Genomic DNA, 20688 nt, shown 5'->3' on the forward strand with positions numbered 1-20688 from the left:
GGAAGTAAACTGCCCTACAACTGACTGTAGTCTACAGTCTGAACACTAGAGGGCACAACGTTTAACAAACTAAAAGATAGTACTAATGTATACATTATGAGCCCCACATTATTATTCGAGAGTTATGTTTAATACTTTTCTTTTACAGTTTCTATGGCACCAGCAATGTCAAATCTTACAGAAATAAATGAGGATACAAATTACAATATTTAATTGATCAATTAAGTGCTGTGCCTATAAATCATTGTTACAATATGTAACATTAGTTTATAATAAATGTGCATAATTTGAAAATATTCTATATCTTTTCCCTAATGCCTTAATCCATCCAAAAGAAACTGGACAAAAAACAAACAGGCCAGGCACAGGTAAAGAGTAGATTTATAACATGTTTATTACACAACGCAGCTGTTATAAAAATAATATTAGACACATGTTCACAAAAGGACACTTTCCTTTACGGGCTCTTTTAATATTAGTACAGAGATACATTCACATTATAACTGGTACGCTAAATAACAAAATTCAAGTCATTAATACAGACGATGAATAAAGTGCTTTTATAATTTGTTGTCCTATTGACCTTTGGGAAATACTGAAAGTGTAGTGTTGTCTATCTAATTCATTCAGTAAAAGTACTACAGTAGTATAATATAAGCACTAGACCAAGTGAGATGCTCCCTCTGTGCGCTGAAGGCAGAGTTATGAATGAAAGGCTGTAGCACAGCAGGGAGCTGCCCACAACAGACGCTCCAGGATTAGGGTTAGGTTATTTTGGCCCTGTTTAGGTGAAGGGTTAGCGGGTTTGGCTTAATCTTTTTTTGCACTACTGTCCACAGGCGCCGGGACCCAGAGAATGGATTATGAGGTTTAGCAGAGGCGATGACGTCGCAGATCTTAAACAGGAAGGCCAAATTTAACAGGCTTCTCCAGGATTCTTTGTTCTCTAAATACATGAACAAGTGGATCAGCTCCAAGTTACAACATCAGGATGGGGCCATGCTTCCAATGCCATTAGACATTTAAGCTGATTGGTTTAGCTATATGCAAATTAGGTCTTACTTGTATTCCTGCAGTGTTTCTCAATAATACAGGAGACTAGAGAGGCCCACCAAAGTCTAAAATTCTTCCCCATAGTCTAAAAACAACCTGGGCTGGACATGGCATGACAATGTTTTACTTTGTTGCTCACTGTGTTATCATGAACTTAAAAAACAAAATACTCATCAAAATGATGAATGTTTTTTAAAAGATTAAATAGGCAGTACATGACTTTTATACTGCACAAATGGAATGGAATTAAATTATTCAAATAAAAATTATTTGTGCCACCATAATCTTAACCAGATCTATGGGAAAAACTCATGTGTTATCTGTCTGTCAATCAAACCCTTTAAAGGTGCACTATGTAACTTTTCTGGTAGAGGGTCAGCCAAATACTTGTCTCCATAGAGATGTTATTGCTATAGTATGGTATTAAATATATTGTTCTTGCATTTATTCAATTACATTTTTATTACCGGTACTCAAAACCCCTCCATTGTGACAAACATGTAACAGGCCGTCCACCAGGAAAGTTACATAGTCCAGCTTTAATGCAGTGATTGTCAAACCTTACACAAATACTTAAAAGATAGGTCTTGGGCTAGTTCTGGTGGTACTTGGAAAGCTAAGCCAGATATTGAAGTGGACTAATCTTACACTAAATCATGTCTAGACCAGATATAATTCAGAAGAAAAAACTAAATTGAATAGAATACTAAAGCATACATAAAATAAAGTTCTTGTACTACAGTTTGAGAAACACAGCCAACTGCTTTAAGACACAATTATGTATACAATGCTCTCATAGTCTGAAGGATACTGTAAGTGAGGACTAGGTGCTGTACATGTCCCTAAAAATATCTCTCAGAACTACGATTTCATATTTGTGAGACGGTTTTTGACATAACAGATGAAGAGCATCTACCAGTGTTGGACTAAGGCATAGCGGTCAGTCGCACAGTGAATGTACAGTAGTGTGTTAGCCATAATCAGCCATAGTGCTATCCATAGCTGTGGGGGCTGCGAGGGTTGATGGGGGAGGAGTCCTCTCTCCCGCTCTGTCCAATCAGCTGGTAGAGGCGATGACTTAGATTCTGAACCTGACAGGTGCCCAGGACACAGCCCACTCGCATCAGTTGACCCCTCCCCACCACACTGTTGATATGGCGGCGACCCCGTGACCCCCGCGACCTGCTTGCTGTCCCCTCTGCATCCTGTCCCTCTGCTGACACATGGTTGTTGTGATGCAGAGGAGGAGGGTCTTTGTGAATGATTGCTCTCCAGATGAGCTGTGTGTCGGTGTGTGGGAGGTGGTTGTCCATGAGGGGAGAGAGAAGGGGTGCAGCGGAGCTGGGGTCCTGCTGAAGAGGCTCAAGGTGTCTGAAAGAGAACAGCACAGAGAATATCAATATATGTACCTTTCATAGTTCAACTTTTTTCACTCTATTTCTTGGCAAAGGTTTTAGTATAACCATGAATTAATGCTGAAGGAGTGAATTTCTATATCAGTTCTATTTTAATACTGAATAGGGATGGGCAATATTGACAAACTATTGCTTTTATATTTTTTGATAGTCTTACAATAATTCTGATATTGGAATTTAATATTGGCACTGATCCTGTGAAATTGGCTGGATTGGATATTGACCCCAAAATATCAGTTCTACCGAACATCTAATTTGATGTCAGACTACAGATCAGCCCAGAAAGTCTTTTATACAAAGTTGTTCTGTAGTTACATGCGTGATAAATAACAGCAATCAGAACTGATAAAGCTACATCAGAACATCCTAACAATAATCAGAAATATCACTTTGCATTCTTGGAATATTACAAACTACTATGTGAAGTGTTTTTGAAAATGATAAAATCATAAATTCCACATTCAAATTTTTCATACTTTTGAAACAACAATTATATATCAAATATTTTCTTTGATATTGATAGATTCCTGTCAGAACCACATAACGTCACAGGAGTAGATAATAAATGCTGCTAAGGATCTAGCCCAGAGACAGTAAGACTTACAGTAAGACTGGAACTATAAACCCTCATATACTGTATGTTACAAATTATTTTAGTAGTATTTGTTTTGTACTGTCTTACGCTTACTGATCCTCACATGGCTCTGGGGATGACTGAAGCGCCCTCTATAGGCTCATGTTTCTTCTAGCACGTGAGATAACCAGATCAGAGTGGTTCAGACTGACAAGACACTGTTTACCACTCACTCTTATATAATACACCAGCATCAGCTACTCATCTCTAAACTCTGTGTTAATCAATGACTCCCACTAATAATAGGACACCACATTCACAAAAAACATTAAGGGAGGACTGTACAATTCATCAACCCATGATTACAAATATTGATGCAATCTATTACAGAAAATCACAACCTGGAGCAAAGCCACTTGTGAAAAAAAACAAGTCCTCCCTTGTCCCCCCATGTTTTTTGGCATCACTAGGATTATCAAAAGTATCAAAAATCTGATACTAATCGATACTAAAACTAGTAATGGAACGAGATATTCAATTGAACAAGCATCGATACAAGTCACATGCACAGGACAGAAATGAACCTTTCCTGAATAACTTTAGAATGATCTTGTGCTGCATCTGAACAAGTATAAGAGCACATAGACAACTGTGGGATTACACAGCTATAAGGCAACATGGTAATATAAAAAAAGTCCCTAATCCTTAATACTTAAAATAATCATGATTTTTCCCCCCATAGTCAAAAGGGCCTATATTAATGTTTAATACAGAAGTAGGGGTAGGTGATATATCAGTTCCAATATAAGTGTTAATTCATGATATATGACGGTTTAGTAGAGCAATTAGGTAAAAAATATAGCTGTATGTTTACACAATGATGCCATAAATTATTTCATATCCTACAGAAACACTTTTTTGTTTTGTTTTTTTACAAAATGAAAAGCTAATTTGTAGACTTTACAATGCTATGCATATGCAAATCATAATATTGGTATCTGCAAATATTGTTTATCGGCTACAACAGCAAGCTAAATACCGCCGCTATTTATTGAGTGGTACGAGAGTATGAATGGTTTACTATTGTATAAATTGACATTCCCAATCAAATATGGGTTCTTATTTGAGTTAATCATGAGCAGGGCAGATTTTGAGCTTTTAATAAGTTAAGCAACTAAGAATAAATATTTTTTTTTGTTTGGGATAAATACAGCAAATAATCTGGATCCAAGCTTTAATCCTGACTGGTATTCTGATCACTCGTCTGGCTGTTTCACAAAATTTGTTCATTGCTTTATTCACTCTGCCTCAGTCCTTTTGGCTCAAAGAGGTAATTCTGTTAGGCTTTTGAACTGAAGTTTGGCTGCTCTACACTGCAAGCATAACTGTGACAAAGTGTTGTTACTTGTAAGTAACGTGAGCACATGGCAACAAGTGTTTATGAACATGGGAATGCATGGCTAGTTATTATAACACTGGTGAACTGCTAAAATAAGTGTACTGTACTAAAATTAAAGAGATAATCTGAAGTAGTATAAGACCACATCGTAGTATTAAAGAAGCTACTATTGTTTTATTGAAAATTAATTATGTTATCTATCAAGTAATATCAAGTAGTATCCAAATCATCATGAGAGCAAAAACTAGGAACACAGAATATATATGTTATGTGACTTTGGTTTATATAAGTAACACTTGCATATAAATAAAAGTTCAAACCTGATGGGATGTTCTGGGCTGGTGAATAGTCTTATTATGTTAAACGGATTGCCCTACCCCCAAACATTTCACACTTGACTTCAATACTAAGGAAAAAGCTTGATACTTTTCTCTATTCCAGTACGACAATCATACTATAAAATACTCTTACTGCTAATATAATGGTAATTTCTTTGATATTACCAGGTGATCTTATAGGTCTATTAGTTATGATATAAGCTATAAAACTTTTCCGGAAAGCTCCAAATGTATCCAATTTATGTGAGCATATCGTTTCAACACTACCTGGATATAGATTTTTTTGATACATGTCCTGTCCAATACATGATTGTTTTTTGTGGATTAGAGCTGGTTCAGTACCAGTACTGGTATTGGTGCATTTCTGACACACAGTAACAGTAACAGTAACCAAAAAAACAGAAACCTAAACTTAATGGATTTTATATATATATGGATTATATAACAGATGTTTTGGTTGTTCTTCAGACCTTTCTCTCACAGTAGCATGTGTGTAATGATGCTTCAGACTGAGGAACTTCTTGCACATTCCTATGGTCCTCCAGCGCTCAGCGTGTGGCTCTCCTCTCTTCTCTCCTCTCATTCTTCTCTCTTCCTTCCACCCTCCCTCTTCTCTCCTCTTTTCCTCCTTTCCTCTCCCCCCTTCCTCCTCTCCTCCCTCCTCTCCTCCCCCACACACTGGCTTGTTTCCCTGCCCCTGCTTGGACACAGCCAGGACACCCATTGACGTAATTCTCTACTAACCTTGGCCATTACAATTAGCCCTAACCTTTACTACTACCCTAACCTAATTCTGCCTGAACCTTAAACAAGTCTTAACCCCAAAAAGGAAGATTTAGGCTGCAGCACAGGCCATTCACAAATCCAGCATGGAGCAGTACTGGCTGCACTGATTCCTAGTGTGGTTGCAAGTTTGACTCTAAAAGTGAAAATAATTCTTGCACAGTTAAAAAAGATGCTATATTTCTCCAACACTATTATTTGAAATTTATTGTAAGTTTATTGCAGACTCCATATAAAACGTCCAAAACCATACAGACTACTAATTGTCTGTATTGCTTATTATAACAACAGTCAATAGAAGTAAAAAAACAAAAACAAAAAAACCTATATTATGTTATATTAATTTAAGTATACCCTGACTCAAACAGATGTTTAACTCCCCTCTAAAGCCTCAGATTCGGCCCCTGTCTCCTCTGTCTCGGCCCCTGAGGCTCCCGGCGACCTCACAGAACCGTCTGGTCACATTCTCACATTAATGACTGCTAACAACAAGGGATATTGAACCAAAGCTCCCCATGGGCTGCAACACTGTTCTTTAAAAATGTAATTAGTTTTAACAAATGGACCACATTTGTTACAGGCAAAAATGGCATGTCTAGACACTATATACTGTAGTGCATTTACTTATTTTAGTGCGCATTTAAAAATATTAATTAGATTTTTTTACGCTAACTAACCTATTAGCATTAGCATTTGTTTCATTTTGCTAATAACTTTAGTTTATTACGCGTGTGCTAATGTCTGCATACGGCCGCGTGCTATTTCTGCATGCAGATATGAAGAGAGGAAGAAATGTTTATTCTAATAATATTTTTAAGTTAAAAACTATATAATCATTAATTTATGTTATGCTATTTTTAGTGGTGTTGAAGTACCTGTGACTGTGTGAGAGTGTGTGCACAGTCAAAGCCCGGGACTGGATCTCCAGAGGCAGGAGACCGAGCAGCACGCAGAGCCAAGCCGAGATGAGCACGCACATTCCGGGGTCAGCAGAGGCGTGGTCCGGTGAGCCCTGGAGCCTGCACCAAAAGTTTGACAGATACTTCACAGAAGCAAAAAAAAAAAAAAAAAAAAAAAATGTAAAATCAAAGATGAAACGTCCGGAATGTCTTTAGAACGTATGGCATCCTTAGCTTGACACTTTCATCCGTGGAGGTAACACAGTTCCGCACTTGTTATGGACCACACCATAGTTTCTGATGTCCCGAGTGTTCTGGTTTATAAAGGCCGATGGAGGGAGGAGGACGCTGGAAAGGAGGTGGGAGGAAGAGAGCTTAGAGGCTATTGTCTGTCCCACACTCAGCAGTCTTTTTACCTCTGTGGGACCTGCAATCTAATTAAACCCCAAGGACTCCAGTCTTCACCTAGAGCCCAGTAGCACCCATATATTGTTGTTATTGTCCAATCACTCCTGCTTTGATAGCTATTACGCCTGACTTTTGGGCCAGATAAGGTCATACTGACCTTACACTGTAGCGTTTGGACTGTATTATTGGATTTAGTTTCCTTTTACACAAAGAACGTCTATTTAAGGCTGTAGTTGGCTTGACCCAGTTGAGAGTGACAAGCTCAAAGAGGCCTTGGTAACGTTATATTAAAATAAATGGAAAACCAACAGGTACAAGTCTATTGATAAAGAGCTGATATTAATCTGTTTACAACAGCTGGCCTTTAGAGAAGCCTGTAGGGCAATAAATATTTGTCATGTGTACACAGTAGCTTACAGGGGCGTGTGCCCTTTTAAATACTTGTGAGGACACCTGTAAAATAGGCCCAAAATATTACCTTTATAATAATTCTGTAAAAACTAACATTCATATAAGAATTGTTTTTCTTCGCTTTTGATAGAAAATAGACAGTCAGTGGAGTACAAGAATAAAGCTAAAAGTTCAGTTACAATGAATGGTGCCATGGTGCAAAATATACGGTGTGCATGAATCAGATGCTGTATCAAGTTATGCAGTGAACGTTGTGGAGTTCAAACATGCTCTTCATTTTGTTGATAAGCATTATATAAAAATGGCATGATGATCATTCTTTTACAGTTACCTACTGAATGCACCAAGGGGCTGATAATTCTTACTCTAATCCCCATTTCATTTTTATCTGCTATAGTAGTCAGCTAGTCAGGAATTTTTTTTTTTAAAAATTGATCAAGCTGTTATCTCTATTGCACACTGACATTTAAAAAATAAATTTATAACCAAAATAAAGGTTGAAATTAAGTCACTGAATGATAAAACATCAGTGTTTCCCATTAGTAGAGCAGACTACAGTGGCCCACATTGTCATTTTTGCCCCCATAGTCTTGAAGAAGCTGAACAATAAATTGGTATTTCCTTTGCTCATTATATTTCATACATTTATAGTAGTACCTTTATTTAATAATTTAATTATTAAATAAAGGTACTACTATAAATATGATAGTAGAGGTAATGATAAGTGACATATTTACTCCAAAAAGTTATTCAATCCAATTAACATAGTGACATAAACCTGTGGGAAATGCTGCGTTGCAGCTCTGTAAAGTAGAGTAACTTTATGCTGGAGATTTGTTGTAGTGAAATCTCTCAATGAGTCAATGGTTCTATGTTGGAAAGTACTGTTGAGTAACTCCATCTGTCAATCAAAGTCCAGTAATTCAGTGGACTTTAACAATTAGTTTCTCCATAACAGAAGTAAAATGAGCTCTAGATCTAACTTACACTCTGTGATGAGCATAAGATTCCATAGCAGACAGAATGTGGGTGAAAAGTGATGTCTCTTCTCTGGTGCACACAGGAGCAGCGTGAGCCGAAGCAGATGAATTGAAGCCTGCGCGTGGAAGTGGACGACTGGACTCTTAATTAAAAGTTTGAGCAGTAGCGTGTGTGTGACTCAGCGCCTTGGCTCTGTTACCAGGTGAGCTGCACTCTCCTCCGCATCTCCTCATGTCTCTGTGCTCACTTTCTCCACATGTGAAAGAGCCGTTTCATCTCAAACCTCTCTCCTCAACACCTCAGTCACAGAGATCAGATGTCTGGACACATTATATCTGCAGCCAAGTCCAGACAACCTCACTTTTCCTGACTGTGTAGGTTTTGTACAATAGAAGGCATTGGTGTGATTTTCTGAAACATTTTTATTCATCTGCTGCAGCACATTTATTTCCTTGTCTTCCCAAGCTTGTACTTACAGTATTAAGCACCTTTCCTGCATGCTGTCTGATCCAGAAATTTACCTGCATTTTACCAGAACATGGTAATGTGTGAATAAAGCCAGATAATTGCTAGTGGTTTCTTTGGTTACAAGCTTGGTTTTCTGGTTATGCTACAAAAGAGGTCAGGTTATACGGGAACAGAGCAGACCATGCAATGGAGAGTGGTGCATGTGTGAGAGTCACTGCAGAGTGTTCTGGCATTTTGTATCTGACAATTTACTGGGAACCATGTGTGATTGGGGCTTTCCTTTATTCCAAGTATTTCCACTTGATTAACCCAAAATCCCAGGCAGACACAGACATCGATTAGTTTGGGGTATTTAGGCAGGCGCCGCTGTAGTCACTGTAGCTTACATCCCTAGAAACACTGGCATCTTTGCTTTGGAACCAGGCCTAAGCTGGTTGTAAACCTGCTTATACAATAAGTAACCCTAAAACACCTAATACACTCAACAACAACAGGTGTCCCATGAGGCAAACATTATACAATGAATAATCTGAATGGAAATTTCTACAGGTTTTAAATAAAAAGATATCACAAAGCTACCTCCCTGTGTACTTGTGTGTCTAAGACGCAAGATTATGCATTAGCCGTTTGAACTGCCAGAACAATGTACTACTGCAAGGAGGTATTCAAAATGAAAGCAACATGCATCAGATACACAGGTGGGTAAATGCTCAGTTACATCAGTTACATTTACTCAGGTATTTTGACTTGAGTAAGTTTTTAAGGAAATTGTACTTGTCTCAGTACCTTTCTAGTGGCATACTTTTAATCCTACTTGAGTAATATATTTATGTTTATGTAATAGTAGTCTTACTTGGGTAAAAGTTTTGATTTGGTAACTCTACAAGTGACTAAAACTCTATTTTAAAGCACACATTTATTAACAGTATTTGTGTTTCTTGCACTGTTCCTTCATTTTGTGTCTGTTTTTTGAAAATACAAGTTGTTGTGCATTATTCAGTGTTTTGTCCTTCAAATTATTTTAACTTCAAATTATGAATCAGATGTTACAGTTAACAGTTACTTGATACTTCTACAGGAGTAATATTATTTTGAAGTTAGTTATTTTGCACTTTTGCTTGAGTACAATTTCGGGTACTACCATTTCTGATCATATAAAATGATTAGGAAAAAGTGGCCAGTTGAAAATCTTTTGAGGGAGAGGTGAAATACTTTCTCCCTTTGGCGATTTTGAAATGTTGTTAAATGTGGAGACGTAATGAGTTCAGTGAGGTTTAGTTTCCATGATTGGTGTCTATCCGCACAGAGCAGACAAAAGCAGTGTCAGTGTCAGTTATCACACAGCCTTCAGCCTTCAGCTGTGTCTGTAGAAACGACCCTTTTCTCACATATCACTGTTTACGCCTTGTTCTCAAGTATGTGTACATTCAAGTAGGGCTGTTGGCCTTTAGTCAGTTTGTCAATTAAGCAGTTGATGATGTCTTAACCTTTTTTGACTTGAGTACCCCCAAAAGTTGTCTCGCACTCTAAGAATTTCTTTAGTCATTACAAATTTGTTTATTAGTTCATTGCCAATTATAACTATTATATTGTCTTGTTTAAATACAATTTATGTCTAAATTATTTTTAACATTTTAGACAAATTACGACAGCAGCAGAAAGGAGAAGTGAGTTTTTTTTTTTTTTTTAATATATGTATTTATCTGTAAAATGACAGATTAAATGACCAAGTATTTCTTTAGTCAACTACAGCCATACATACAGGTATCTAAGATGTATTTGTAAAGAATTTAGCATTGTAGTTACAAATAAAAATTGCAGTTTCCTAAAATTAAGACTTATATCTCCACTCAGATTTGCAGTAGCACAATAGCATCCAGGAGATGGTGCTGTTTTTTATTTCATCAATAACTAAACTCACTATAACATGTAATATTTAGTTAAGACATTCGTATTCTTGTTTTTTTATTAAATAAAAATGGCATACTTATTGCTATTCTAAAAGTTGTACCAAAAAATGCATTGGCGATATTTTATTTTAAAAACATTACAAACAAAATATTATAATTAAAGCAAATTAATCTTGTATCTTAAATATAATGCTTGTCCATTTGTGTGCTGTTTATTCGCACGTCGTAACATGGGGTGGGCTGAAATGACCTTGGCTGTCTCTTGGCCTTTAACAAACAATAAATGCACCTTTCACATGCAGTATTTACACAAGCATTGTAACAAGTCCTCTCACTTCTGTACAGGCTCCATATTTAGTCCTATGAGAGCATTCTGAGGAGTGGATCAGATCTAACTGCCACTCGTGTGCTGCCTCTGCCCCAGCCCCAGAGCAGAGAGGAGGTCCTGCATGGGCTGTGTATCCTCGGGGTCCAACAGGCCGTGCTGCAGGCTGAACACACTCAGGTGGGTGAAGAGTGTGTTGAGGTGAGGCTGAAGACCCAGGACCAGAGTCTCCCTGTAGTGGCTCCAGTAAATGTGCGCCAGGGTCCGGAACAGTAGCAGGAAAACCTTCTGCACCAGGAAGATGAAGCCATTTGGGAATGCCGAGCCTGGACAAGGTCAGGGGAGGGAATGGTGAGAAGGTAACACTGATAAGACAAATGCAAACAGGTACTGGTAATGCCTGTAATGTGGTAAGATTTTTATATTGCCTGATGCTAGGGTTAACAAAAAAACAAAAACAAAACACCGAATGATCCAAACTTGCAACTCAATTTTTTATTTCATTTAACTTTTATTTAACATTTATTTTACTAAATCTAAGTATATACAGTATGTTTCATTAGCTAACTAAGATACATTTTGTATTAAAAAACAGTGTTAAAAAGCTGCTACAATCAGAACTTGGGTTGCCAGTGCTTGAACCTACAGATAGAGGGCACATACAAGTTTTTCTCTATGTATGTATATAGAGAGGCCTTGCATCATATGAAAGCTCAAAACCTCCAGAATTCCCTCACTGAGCTACAGAGGCTGCACTAGCACTGAGTAATGATTGGCTGCAGGTGCTGGGGTTTAGGTAGTGACCATTCAGATCAGAACGAGTCCTTTTAGGTTTAAACAAACTGAATTTCAGCACTGAAGTTGGCAACCCAAATGAGAAACTCATGTGAGACTACCTGCTACCTGCTATGTTTACTTTGTATCTGGGGACACACTTGAGTCAAATTTATGAAATTTTAAATCTAAATCTTACAGTTCCTTTAAACTTAAGCTTTATCAATAAATGAATATTTTCCACTACAGTGAGATATAAAAGCTTGAGCTCCAAACTGTGTGCTTTCTGGCTAGATTGGTTGTAGACCTGTAGATCTTAAAACATTTTAACCACAAGTAATTAAAAAATTGTAAAGCCTGATGCTCTTCTTGTTAGAGCCAGCCACATTTCTATGACAGGAGTGGGTAGTGAATGTGAGGGGAAAGTGCTGTAGCTAGGGAACAAGAGCTGCACAAACTAAAGTGGAGATCTAAACTGATTTGGCCCCTGTCATCCCATGGAATCAACAAGATTACAGCTAATGAACAGATTACAAGATAAAGTAAGCATTGGCACTACTGACATTTGCATAAGAGGCCTACATATTGCAGTTACAGTGTACACAGTCTTCTGTTTTTTGCAATCAAAGAAAAGTTAAATACGTATTAGCTCACACCTAATCTTACACATGCTTTAATTCCGCTCAAGGCATGAGAATGTGGCTGTTTGCAGTGAAGCATCTGGATGGTTTGTTGTAGCAACTACTGTGAAAAATGGGAGCAGCTGAAGGGATTTTTCGCACAGTACATTATAGACATACCTGACACACCTTTATAATTTGTTTAGTGTTGATGTAGTTTCAGCTATAAATTGCGCTAAATGTAACGTGCAATTAAGTTCTTTCAGATGCATCATCTACTGTTGTGGAAGCTGGCATTGATTGATTTTGGTAGCAAAATGGCCTTAAATACAGTTGAAACAAACATAAACAAACATTGTGCGGTTTTATTGCAAAGTGCTAGCATGGCTGCATGTGGCTCTATGTACCTGCTTTTGTGGGGAAGACCTCCTCGTCTGTCAGCAGGTCTTGAATATAAGACATAGCATAGTCAATGTACAGAGGAGCAGAGCATTTTAGCTTCCTGCCCTGCTCATCGGTCCACGTATACACCCTGTGAGGCAGGCACAAAACAAATCACTGATTACTCAAAACATTAAACTAGTAATAGTAATGTTAGCATATATTTGAATCAACACCAACTCCATCTTAAATACTCCTTTTATTTACAATTACATGAACATGTCTGTGTAGAATGGTGCTTGGTGTGACAATCTGAAGCCCTATGTGTGACCATATGTGACCTATATGCATCTGTGCATATTATTTGGTCTTTTATATACCACAAAGTTGGAATATTAACAGTTGTCATTTTGGATGAATTCCATCTCAGTTGCAAACAGGATATGTAGAATTTGTAGAATTTCACATTTTCAAAAATATGACTTACCCAGATAGGAGGTAGACTTTCAGTTTAAATATAGTTTGTGGATTTACACAAAAAACATTGGATGCGATGGGTTGTTTATATTGTTGCACAAAGTTGTTTATACTGTCATGTTGTGTTAAGTTCACATAAGACAATTATTCACTCAGAAAGTTGAATGAACCTCACATTTGGGGTTCCACTAAAATCAACTCTGATCTGAATGGTCACTACCTAAACCCCAGCACTTGCAGCCAATCATGAATCAGTGGTAGTGCAGCCTCTGCTGCATGTCTAACATGTATGTGTCCTCCTCCATATATTGTAGGTGAATAGTCTTGGGTGGTCCTGGCTTGAGTTCAGTTTAGTCCTAATGTAGATTTGGCTTATTCCTGCTTTACTTGAGGTGTAGTTTAGGGTTAGTTCCAACATTAGTCTTTTATTATTTTGTAGTTGTTTGTGATTGTAGTACGTTTTTTCCAAGTGTGTAGGTTACAGAACCTACCTTTAAACCAAATGAGCCTATAAGGGTTTGTAATGTCATAGGAGCCAAGTAACAGATCGAGCAAGCGTCTGTTTAACTACATGACACATAAAATTTTATGTGACACAGTCTATAAAAAGTGCATGGAGGTTCTTGAAATAAAGCAGTAGACTTACGTGTTGCCCGGTCCACATGCAGTGGGACAGGTGCTGGGGGTGCAGAACTCTGATAGTGCGCTGGAGAACAGGTTTATGTGCTTGAAAAACGCCACAGCTGAGGACAGCCACAACAGTACCACAACATTACCTATTGTATCTCTTTCTCTCTGTAAACTCCACGTACACCATGTCCATACTCACTGTTGCTGGCGAGCCACTCTGATTGGTCGACGCCAGGGGGTAATGCAGTGAGGGCGTGCATGTCTGTAGTGGTGATCCTCTGGCACACGTACTGGGGCTGGAGGTACGGCCGCTCGTCCAGGTTATTGTTGTTAATGCCCCTTGAGGAGACACAGCACAGTTAAGTTAATGGGGTAAGAAAAGATAGTAAAAGGCATGAAATAGTGCTGGGTTTCACTATGGAGTGGTCAGCAGATTCACTAGCCCTCCTGCACCAATGGATAAGACCCTCTCCACTTGATACAAATGCTGCAGTGGACTTTATAACCAGATAAAGCTGAGTTAATGGGATGAACACAATCAATACGGACACACTGTAATTACTACTAATGAAGCGCTGGGCTGCAGTGGTAAAGGTCTCACAGCTGAGAAAAATAACTAGGCAAGATACTGGCTATAGCTCTGTGATGTAATTATATATGTACTAATCTTTAAAGGTGCACTATCTAACACTATCTGGTCTGCCACCTGCTTGCCTCCATGGAGATGTTATGGCTAATGCTTTGCCTACAATATTTTTCAATATGGCATTAAATATATCTGCTTTGCATGTATTAAATTATAGGTGTTTTTATTTCACACAAATACCTTGAAAATTATGCACTATTACTGTAAGCAGGCTAGGGCCACCTTTCTAGAGATCTAACCTGTAACTTGGCTTAGAGACTGCACCTGCTTATAGACAATGCTTTGCATGAAACCATATGACATTAAACGCAACATGTAACATCTAACTTGAAACAAGTAAAAAATGATAGGCAAACTTGTAGAACCTACAAAATTTTGGTCAAGGACGTGGTGTCTGGAGAGGGGATTGGAAGCCTAAATTTACCAAATAGGCAATAGAAGCAGGATAGAGGATAAAAGTGCAGCCCATAAATAATAATTGTTAATGAATTGCCTGTTAGAATCACGTCATTTCATTAATATAGTAGGTGTTATCTTGAGTAACATTAATATAACTTTTATTAACATATATGGGTTTAGTTGGCCTTGCCTTGGTTTGGCTTTGTTTATGTTGTAGCTCAAACCATTAAGGGCTGCATACCATTAATATACAGTAGGTTGTATATTACAACAAAATTCACTACAACCACTGAATTTCATCCCATCTTTGGGGGTGAATAATGGCACCACTTTCTGAATCAGGTTTCATGTGAACAGACCCAGTAATTACAGAGATATTAGTCATAAACCAGGTCAACAAATCTGCAATCTGACATTTAAACAGAAAATTCTACCATATAATTCTCACCTGTCCTCCTGCTCAGTTTTCTAAGAATTTAAGAATGTTGTGATGACATTTGAATGCAACCTATTGCCATTCTATGCAACTGTAGCTTGTGCTGTAAAGTTGTCATAACAATTGTACGATGCAGGCTGATACTGATATGCACCTTTGTCTAAAGTAGGACACCGTATTTGACTCCATGCAAAGTGAAGGACTGCCATTTGTTTGCTGTGGCCTGAAGTAGTGAGCTAACCTGACTGTAGATAAGTCAATGAAAGCCAATGGAGGCTGACAGCTGTTTCTCAGACTGCCTTTCCTCATAGTGACCTTGCTGCTGTGATAAGGGAACACTGTGCTCTGTGTAGGGGCCCTTGCACTGTTAGGGCCAGACAGAGAGAGAGGAGCAGGGGCCAAACAGCACGGCATTGTCCACACTAAAGGTCAGAGGAGGGAGGAGGAAGTGCACTCTCACACAGGAATGTAAACATAGACACAGGGACACATGCTTTACTCTATGAGTTTGTAGTAATAGTTTTAAGAGGGAACTGTTGGTAACTAAAAATGTTTTAGCAGCTGTTCATTAAAGGTTCTGTATTACACAAAATAGATTCTTGTGAGCTTTTAGCCATGTTGCTATCTCATTAAAAACATACCTGGAGTTCTGTTTTGTTTTATTCACACATGTTTAAGTGATCCTTTATTATTAGCCTGTCTACATCTCCAAAGCTCAAAATGCTCAAAATGATAAAAAAAAAAAAAAAAAGATTAAAAAAAAAAAAAATTAAGTTAAGAGCTACTTTTTACTTTTACTTCGGTAGAAATCGGGAATTCTGAGGCTGAAATCATCCAAATGATTCTAATGGAGTTTAAAAACACAGTGGAGCACTTCCTGTATTACCACAGGACATCACAAGGTGGAGTGTTTTCAGTTTGAAAGAAGAACTAAACATGTAGATAGTAGATAATAGTCGTAGTAGGTAATAAATGGTAGTAATAGGTAGTAATAGATGGTAGTAATAAGTAAGTAGTAGGTGGTAGCAGATAGTAGTACGTGGTTGTAGTAGGCGAAAGTAACTAATATTAGTTGTAGTAGGTAGTACAGGGTAGAAGGTGGTGATAGTAGTAGAAGTAGAAGTTGCCGTTTTTCTATTAATGGTAGGATTTATTGACAGCAAGCAAAGTTGTAGTAAACCTGATACAACTTTGCCCCAAAATTAGAGCAGTATTTACATTACATTCCATACCTTCATTCTTTTAATTGGCAGTACTTTCACTTCAGTGTAGTTAACTCATGTAGTATATTTTACAGTGTAGATGTACCTCCTATCTCTATGCTTAATATCGGGGGAAGTACTTTTGTTAACATCCTGCTCTGTGTTCCCTCTCCTGCCTCACCTCAGCACACATGCACGGAAATGAGGAGGAGGGAGAGAGGGAAAGAGAGAAGGAGAGAGAGAGGGAGGGCTTCTTGTAAAAGTAGTATTTATGTGTAAACAAAGCTCTCTCTCTCTCTCTCTCCAGCCTGTACCATGTGTTTACCTTACACTCCACCATCAGAAGCCCCACAAAGGCGACTCATCCCAGAGCAAACATTTGGATAGCAACTGGACCCATATAAGTACACACACATACACGCACACACAGCGTCCTCCCTAACTGTTTTTCATCGCCCTTTTCCTGCTACTACCTTCTCTGATGCCATCGTCCAAATATGTAGCAAGCATGCAGTCTTATCTTAACGCATTCCTATCTTATACCATTAGCTGTTGACTTGTAGAAAGTACCTTCATTGCAAGCTTGGTCTACTTTGGATAATTTGTGCAGTGAGTGACGTAGGAGTATAGTAGTAACTAGAGGTACTCACAGTGTTTTGATGTCAGATGGTTGGAGAGTGGTGTCGTCCGCTTCCGAGGGGTAACTATGGCAACCCCCCATGGCACAAGGCTAAGAGCGCTCCTCACAGACCCACTTTTCCATATCTCCAGGAGCTGTTTTTTTTTTTTTACCTCACGCTAGCAACATAAGGTGACCGACAGCAGGCTGAACCTAACATGGCTGAGCTTTGTGAGATCACCTAACCATCCAAAACGAAGAGATAAGAAAAATGGTTAAAGGGAAAAGTGGTTGAAGTAGTTGCAGCTGTGCGCTTCACTCTGGGGCTCCAGTGTCAGGGAGAGAGAGTGGGGAAGTCTTTGTTTAACAGCAGTCCAACACCCCACAGACTCCTCCCCCTCAGGGCTGCGAGCGGACAGGCAGGTTCCTCCACCCCGTGGACTCCGCCCACATCCCATTTCAAACACAACTCTACCGATGCATCCCGGGAAAGTGCTCAGGAACTGTGATCAAAGCAGTATGAAAGGGATGTAGTTTTGGATTAAAAAGTCATACATTTACTTGAGTGACATTTGAAAGATTTTTAGAGTACTTTTCTAGCAGAATACTTTTTCTCCTATTTGATTACTATCTTAATTGAAATAACAGTACTCCTACTTGAGTAAAAGTTTTGGTTACTCTTCCCACTGTGAGCAAGTCTACAAGACAAAAGCTTTATGATGACAATATGAAATGGTGTGTACATTTAAGTTTCTTGCACTGTTCCTTCAGATATGATTTAATTTTTCTCATTTTTGTGTACAACCTTTGAGAATACCAGAGTTTGTGCGTGATTGTTTTGTCCTTCAAACTACATTGACTTTAAATTATAATTCAGATGTTACGTCCTGACAGTTACTCTTTCAGTTACTCTTAAGTTACTCTTCTGAGTAATTTCTTGGACCACTACTTCTACTTGAGTAATAATTATGTTCATGTAACAATGCTCTTACTAGAATACAAATTTTGGCTACTCTATCCACATCTGTTTAGATTAAAGTGAGAAGAAGGTAACAAGGCAGATGTTTTGACCTGGTTTATGGTTAAAATTATTTATGGTTAAGATCTCTGTAATTACTTGAGTTATTCACAGAAACTGGAGACGTTAATGCATCAATTTTAAATAACGTTTTTTCTGGACACTCAAAGATGCTTTACAGAGCATTACTCATTCACTCCACACTCGGTGGTAAGGTACAATTGTAGCCACAGCTGCCCTGGAAGACTGACAGAAGTGAGGCTACCAGTCTGTGGCATCTGCCCCTCCGACCATTACCATCACTCACGCACACACCACTTTCACACTAGGCAATGTAGGTGAAGTGCCTTGCCTAATGACACAACAACTGTGGTATTACGCAATCACACAGGTGCGCTTGTTGTCACTGGAAACAAAGTCAAGATTACGTATTTGTGAGTTCAGCTAAACCCTAACAGAAACAGCCTTTATGTTTTGATATTTATAGTGTAAGTATAATACTATATTAATTATCTATTGGCCTCTGAACCATCTGTGCCTGACAAGAATAAAAATATTATTACAAGCATGTATGACAAAATTTAGGCAAGTATCTTAACCATACTTGTATTGGATAAAGAAGTAATTAGTAATACAGCAATACAATTATTCAAGGGGTAGTTTACTTTTCTAGAAGGTGTAGAAGTGAAATTATAGTTCCATATCTGAGCTTGCTTTCTAAGCACTAATTTAGGACCAATAGTATTATGTTTAAGATTTGGCAACCAGCTTTTATTAGAAACAAAAGGTATTGCATGTATATGATAAACACAAAAACAGCTACTCAGAATACCAGGTGCCATAGTGTTGTTGTGTCTTTGAGCAAGACACCTCACCCACTGTGCTTCCAGTGTCTATGTACACTGGTGTTTGAATGAGAGAGAGGATGGAAATTAGCTCATGGCTACAATTCAATGTATTTACAGCATGTATCTCGTGTTTGTATATTAACAAACAAATAAACTAATAATAATCACAGATCAGGACTAGTCACCACAGGGTTTAAGTTATAAATTACATACTTTTCCTGACAGATTTGTGCATAACACATAGGCAAATTACACAAAATGGTTAGATGGATTAATAAAGTGATACTGGGTTTTAGGGTCTGCAACAATTAACCATCTAATAATTAATAATAATACAAATAATCAATATCTGGACTTTACAGATCTAAAATGTATCAAAGACATTTTATAACAAAGACAGTGGTATTATTAAATTAAAATGTCAAAAAAAAATGTTTTGACTTGTCGACTACTAAAATAATTGTTGCTCTTGTGGGTTCCCCTATTCTTCAAATTAAAATATGTATCCTGAGTATTCTATAGTCAGTTAAAAACTCCCCCCTTGTCATTACTGCAGCGTATCCTCTAACACACATGTACAACACAAAGCCATCTCTGTGCGTATGGCTGTGGGCAGGTGACATTTTTAGAAGACATGACAATAGTAGGATACAAGCCCCACCCCTTTTGAGCATCCACTGTTACATGGGTTTGTAAAGAGATGTCATTTACACAGCACCACAGACTCCACCAGGCTGCTCCATGTTTGACCAGAGGCAAGAGCACAAGGGTGGAGCACTCACGGTACACTGCACAAACACAATATCTACATGGCTTGAAATCACTTGGCTTTATCTTTATTTTTGTGCGGATTTATAATACTGATAATAATACATAGTTTTTTCTATTAGCACTTTTCAATGCGGGGGTTATAGGCTATGAAGAAAAGGTGTTTTTGAAGGTGTTTAGTGAGTCTGAGTTTGATGTGGAGGGGGAGAGTTCCAGATGTATATAGTTTCAAGCAAAATTATATGCTCATGATTTTTAAATGAACCTTTAACCATCTTAAAACTCTATTCCCTCATCACTAATTAGTTATTCAGAGTTGTACTTTAATTAATTCACAAGTAATCCTGTATTGTCCCACAGCCAAGGCTTGAAATCTGTCATACATGTAGGTAGTTTAATTTTTTCAGATCTGCAATTATATGGACTGGTTACTACTGTATTATAAAGCAGTTTAAAATCAATACTACTGCTGAATGTAGTATGAGTTGAATGTGTGTATATAAAAAAGATATATGTATGTTACAATTTAATACTAAATACTCACCAAAAATGTATGGGTATGTATACAATTTCTTTCCACACTTTTCCCTAGAGGAAGACAAAAGGTACAAAAATACAGCAAAAAATTACCTTCAATTCTGAATTATGTAGATGATAGTTTTCTTTTCTTTTTTTATGGTGTAAAGTATACAGTAGTGAGTACAGTAGTCTTGAAGTGTAGTCTAATCTACCTGCGCTGGAATCATACACCCTGAGTTTTGTCTTGTGAATTACAAATTGGACGCTGGCATTTTGTTGGTTTAACATACTGTATTTATTACTATATTGGAATCTACAAGCTCAACAGACAACAGGTAACAGATACGTCACTCAAATGAAGTGAAAACACGCCAGCATCAGTTCACC

The 20688-nt window shown here is 37.9% G+C and overlaps 2 protein-coding genes across 2 annotated transcripts; both read right to left on the minus strand.

The window, feature by feature from the left end:
- Window positions 1-2045: 2045 nt before the first annotated feature.
- adm2b (adrenomedullin 2b) lies at window positions 2046-9135 on the minus strand. Its single transcript, XM_055155845.1, has 3 exons — window positions 9116-9135; window positions 6438-6581; window positions 2046-2424 (listed from the first exon to the last, which is right to left on the minus strand). Exons 1-3 carry the CDS (start codon window positions 9133-9135, stop codon window positions 2046-2048), a joined length of 543 nt encoding a protein of 180 aa, XP_055011820.1.
- A 1612-nt stretch (window positions 9136-10747) lies between these two features.
- On the minus strand, window positions 10748-17516 carry LOC110169210 (MOB kinase activator 2). The gene is made up of 5 exons (XM_055155570.1): window positions 17180-17516; window positions 14046-14185; window positions 13863-13959; window positions 12766-12890; window positions 10748-11290 (listed from the first exon to the last, which is right to left on the minus strand). The coding sequence occupies exons 1-5, from the start codon at window positions 17248-17250 to the stop codon at window positions 11031-11033; spliced, it is 693 nt and encodes a 230-aa protein (XP_055011545.1). The 5' UTR covers window positions 17251-17516; the 3' UTR covers window positions 10748-11030.
- Window positions 17517-20688: the final 3172 nt, after the last annotated feature.

Source organism: Boleophthalmus pectinirostris, unplaced genomic scaffold (assembly GCF_026225935.1).
Source record: "Boleophthalmus pectinirostris isolate CB_2022bp ecotype Guang Dong unplaced genomic scaffold, ASM2622593v1 HiC_scaffold_2, whole genome shotgun sequence".
Lineage (NCBI taxonomy): Eukaryota > Metazoa > Chordata > Actinopteri > Gobiiformes > Gobiidae > Boleophthalmus > Boleophthalmus pectinirostris.

Coding starts and splice junctions, on each gene's coding strand:
- adm2b (XM_055155845.1), bottom strand. CDS start 9,135: ATGCCAGTGTTTCTAGGGAT. Junction 6,582..9,115: donor ATGCCAGTGTTTCTAGGGAT/GTAAGCTACAGT, acceptor CTTTTGGTGCAG/GCTCCAGGGCTCACCGGACC. Junction 2,425..6,437: donor ACACTCTCACACAGTCACAG/GTACTTCAACAC, acceptor GTTCTCTTTCAG/ACACCTTGAGCCTCTTCAGC.
- LOC110169210 (XM_055155570.1), bottom strand. CDS start 17,250: ATGGGGGGTTGCCATAGTTACCCCTCGGAAGCGGACGACACCACTCTC. Junction 13,960..14,045: donor AGAGTGGCTCGCCAGCAACA/GTGAGTATGGAC, acceptor GGCTGTCCTCAG/CTGTGGCGTTTTTCAAGCAC. Junction 12,891..13,862: donor GCATGTGGACCGGGCAACAC/GTAAGTCTACTG, acceptor CCTGCCTCACAG/GGTGTATACGTGGACCGATG.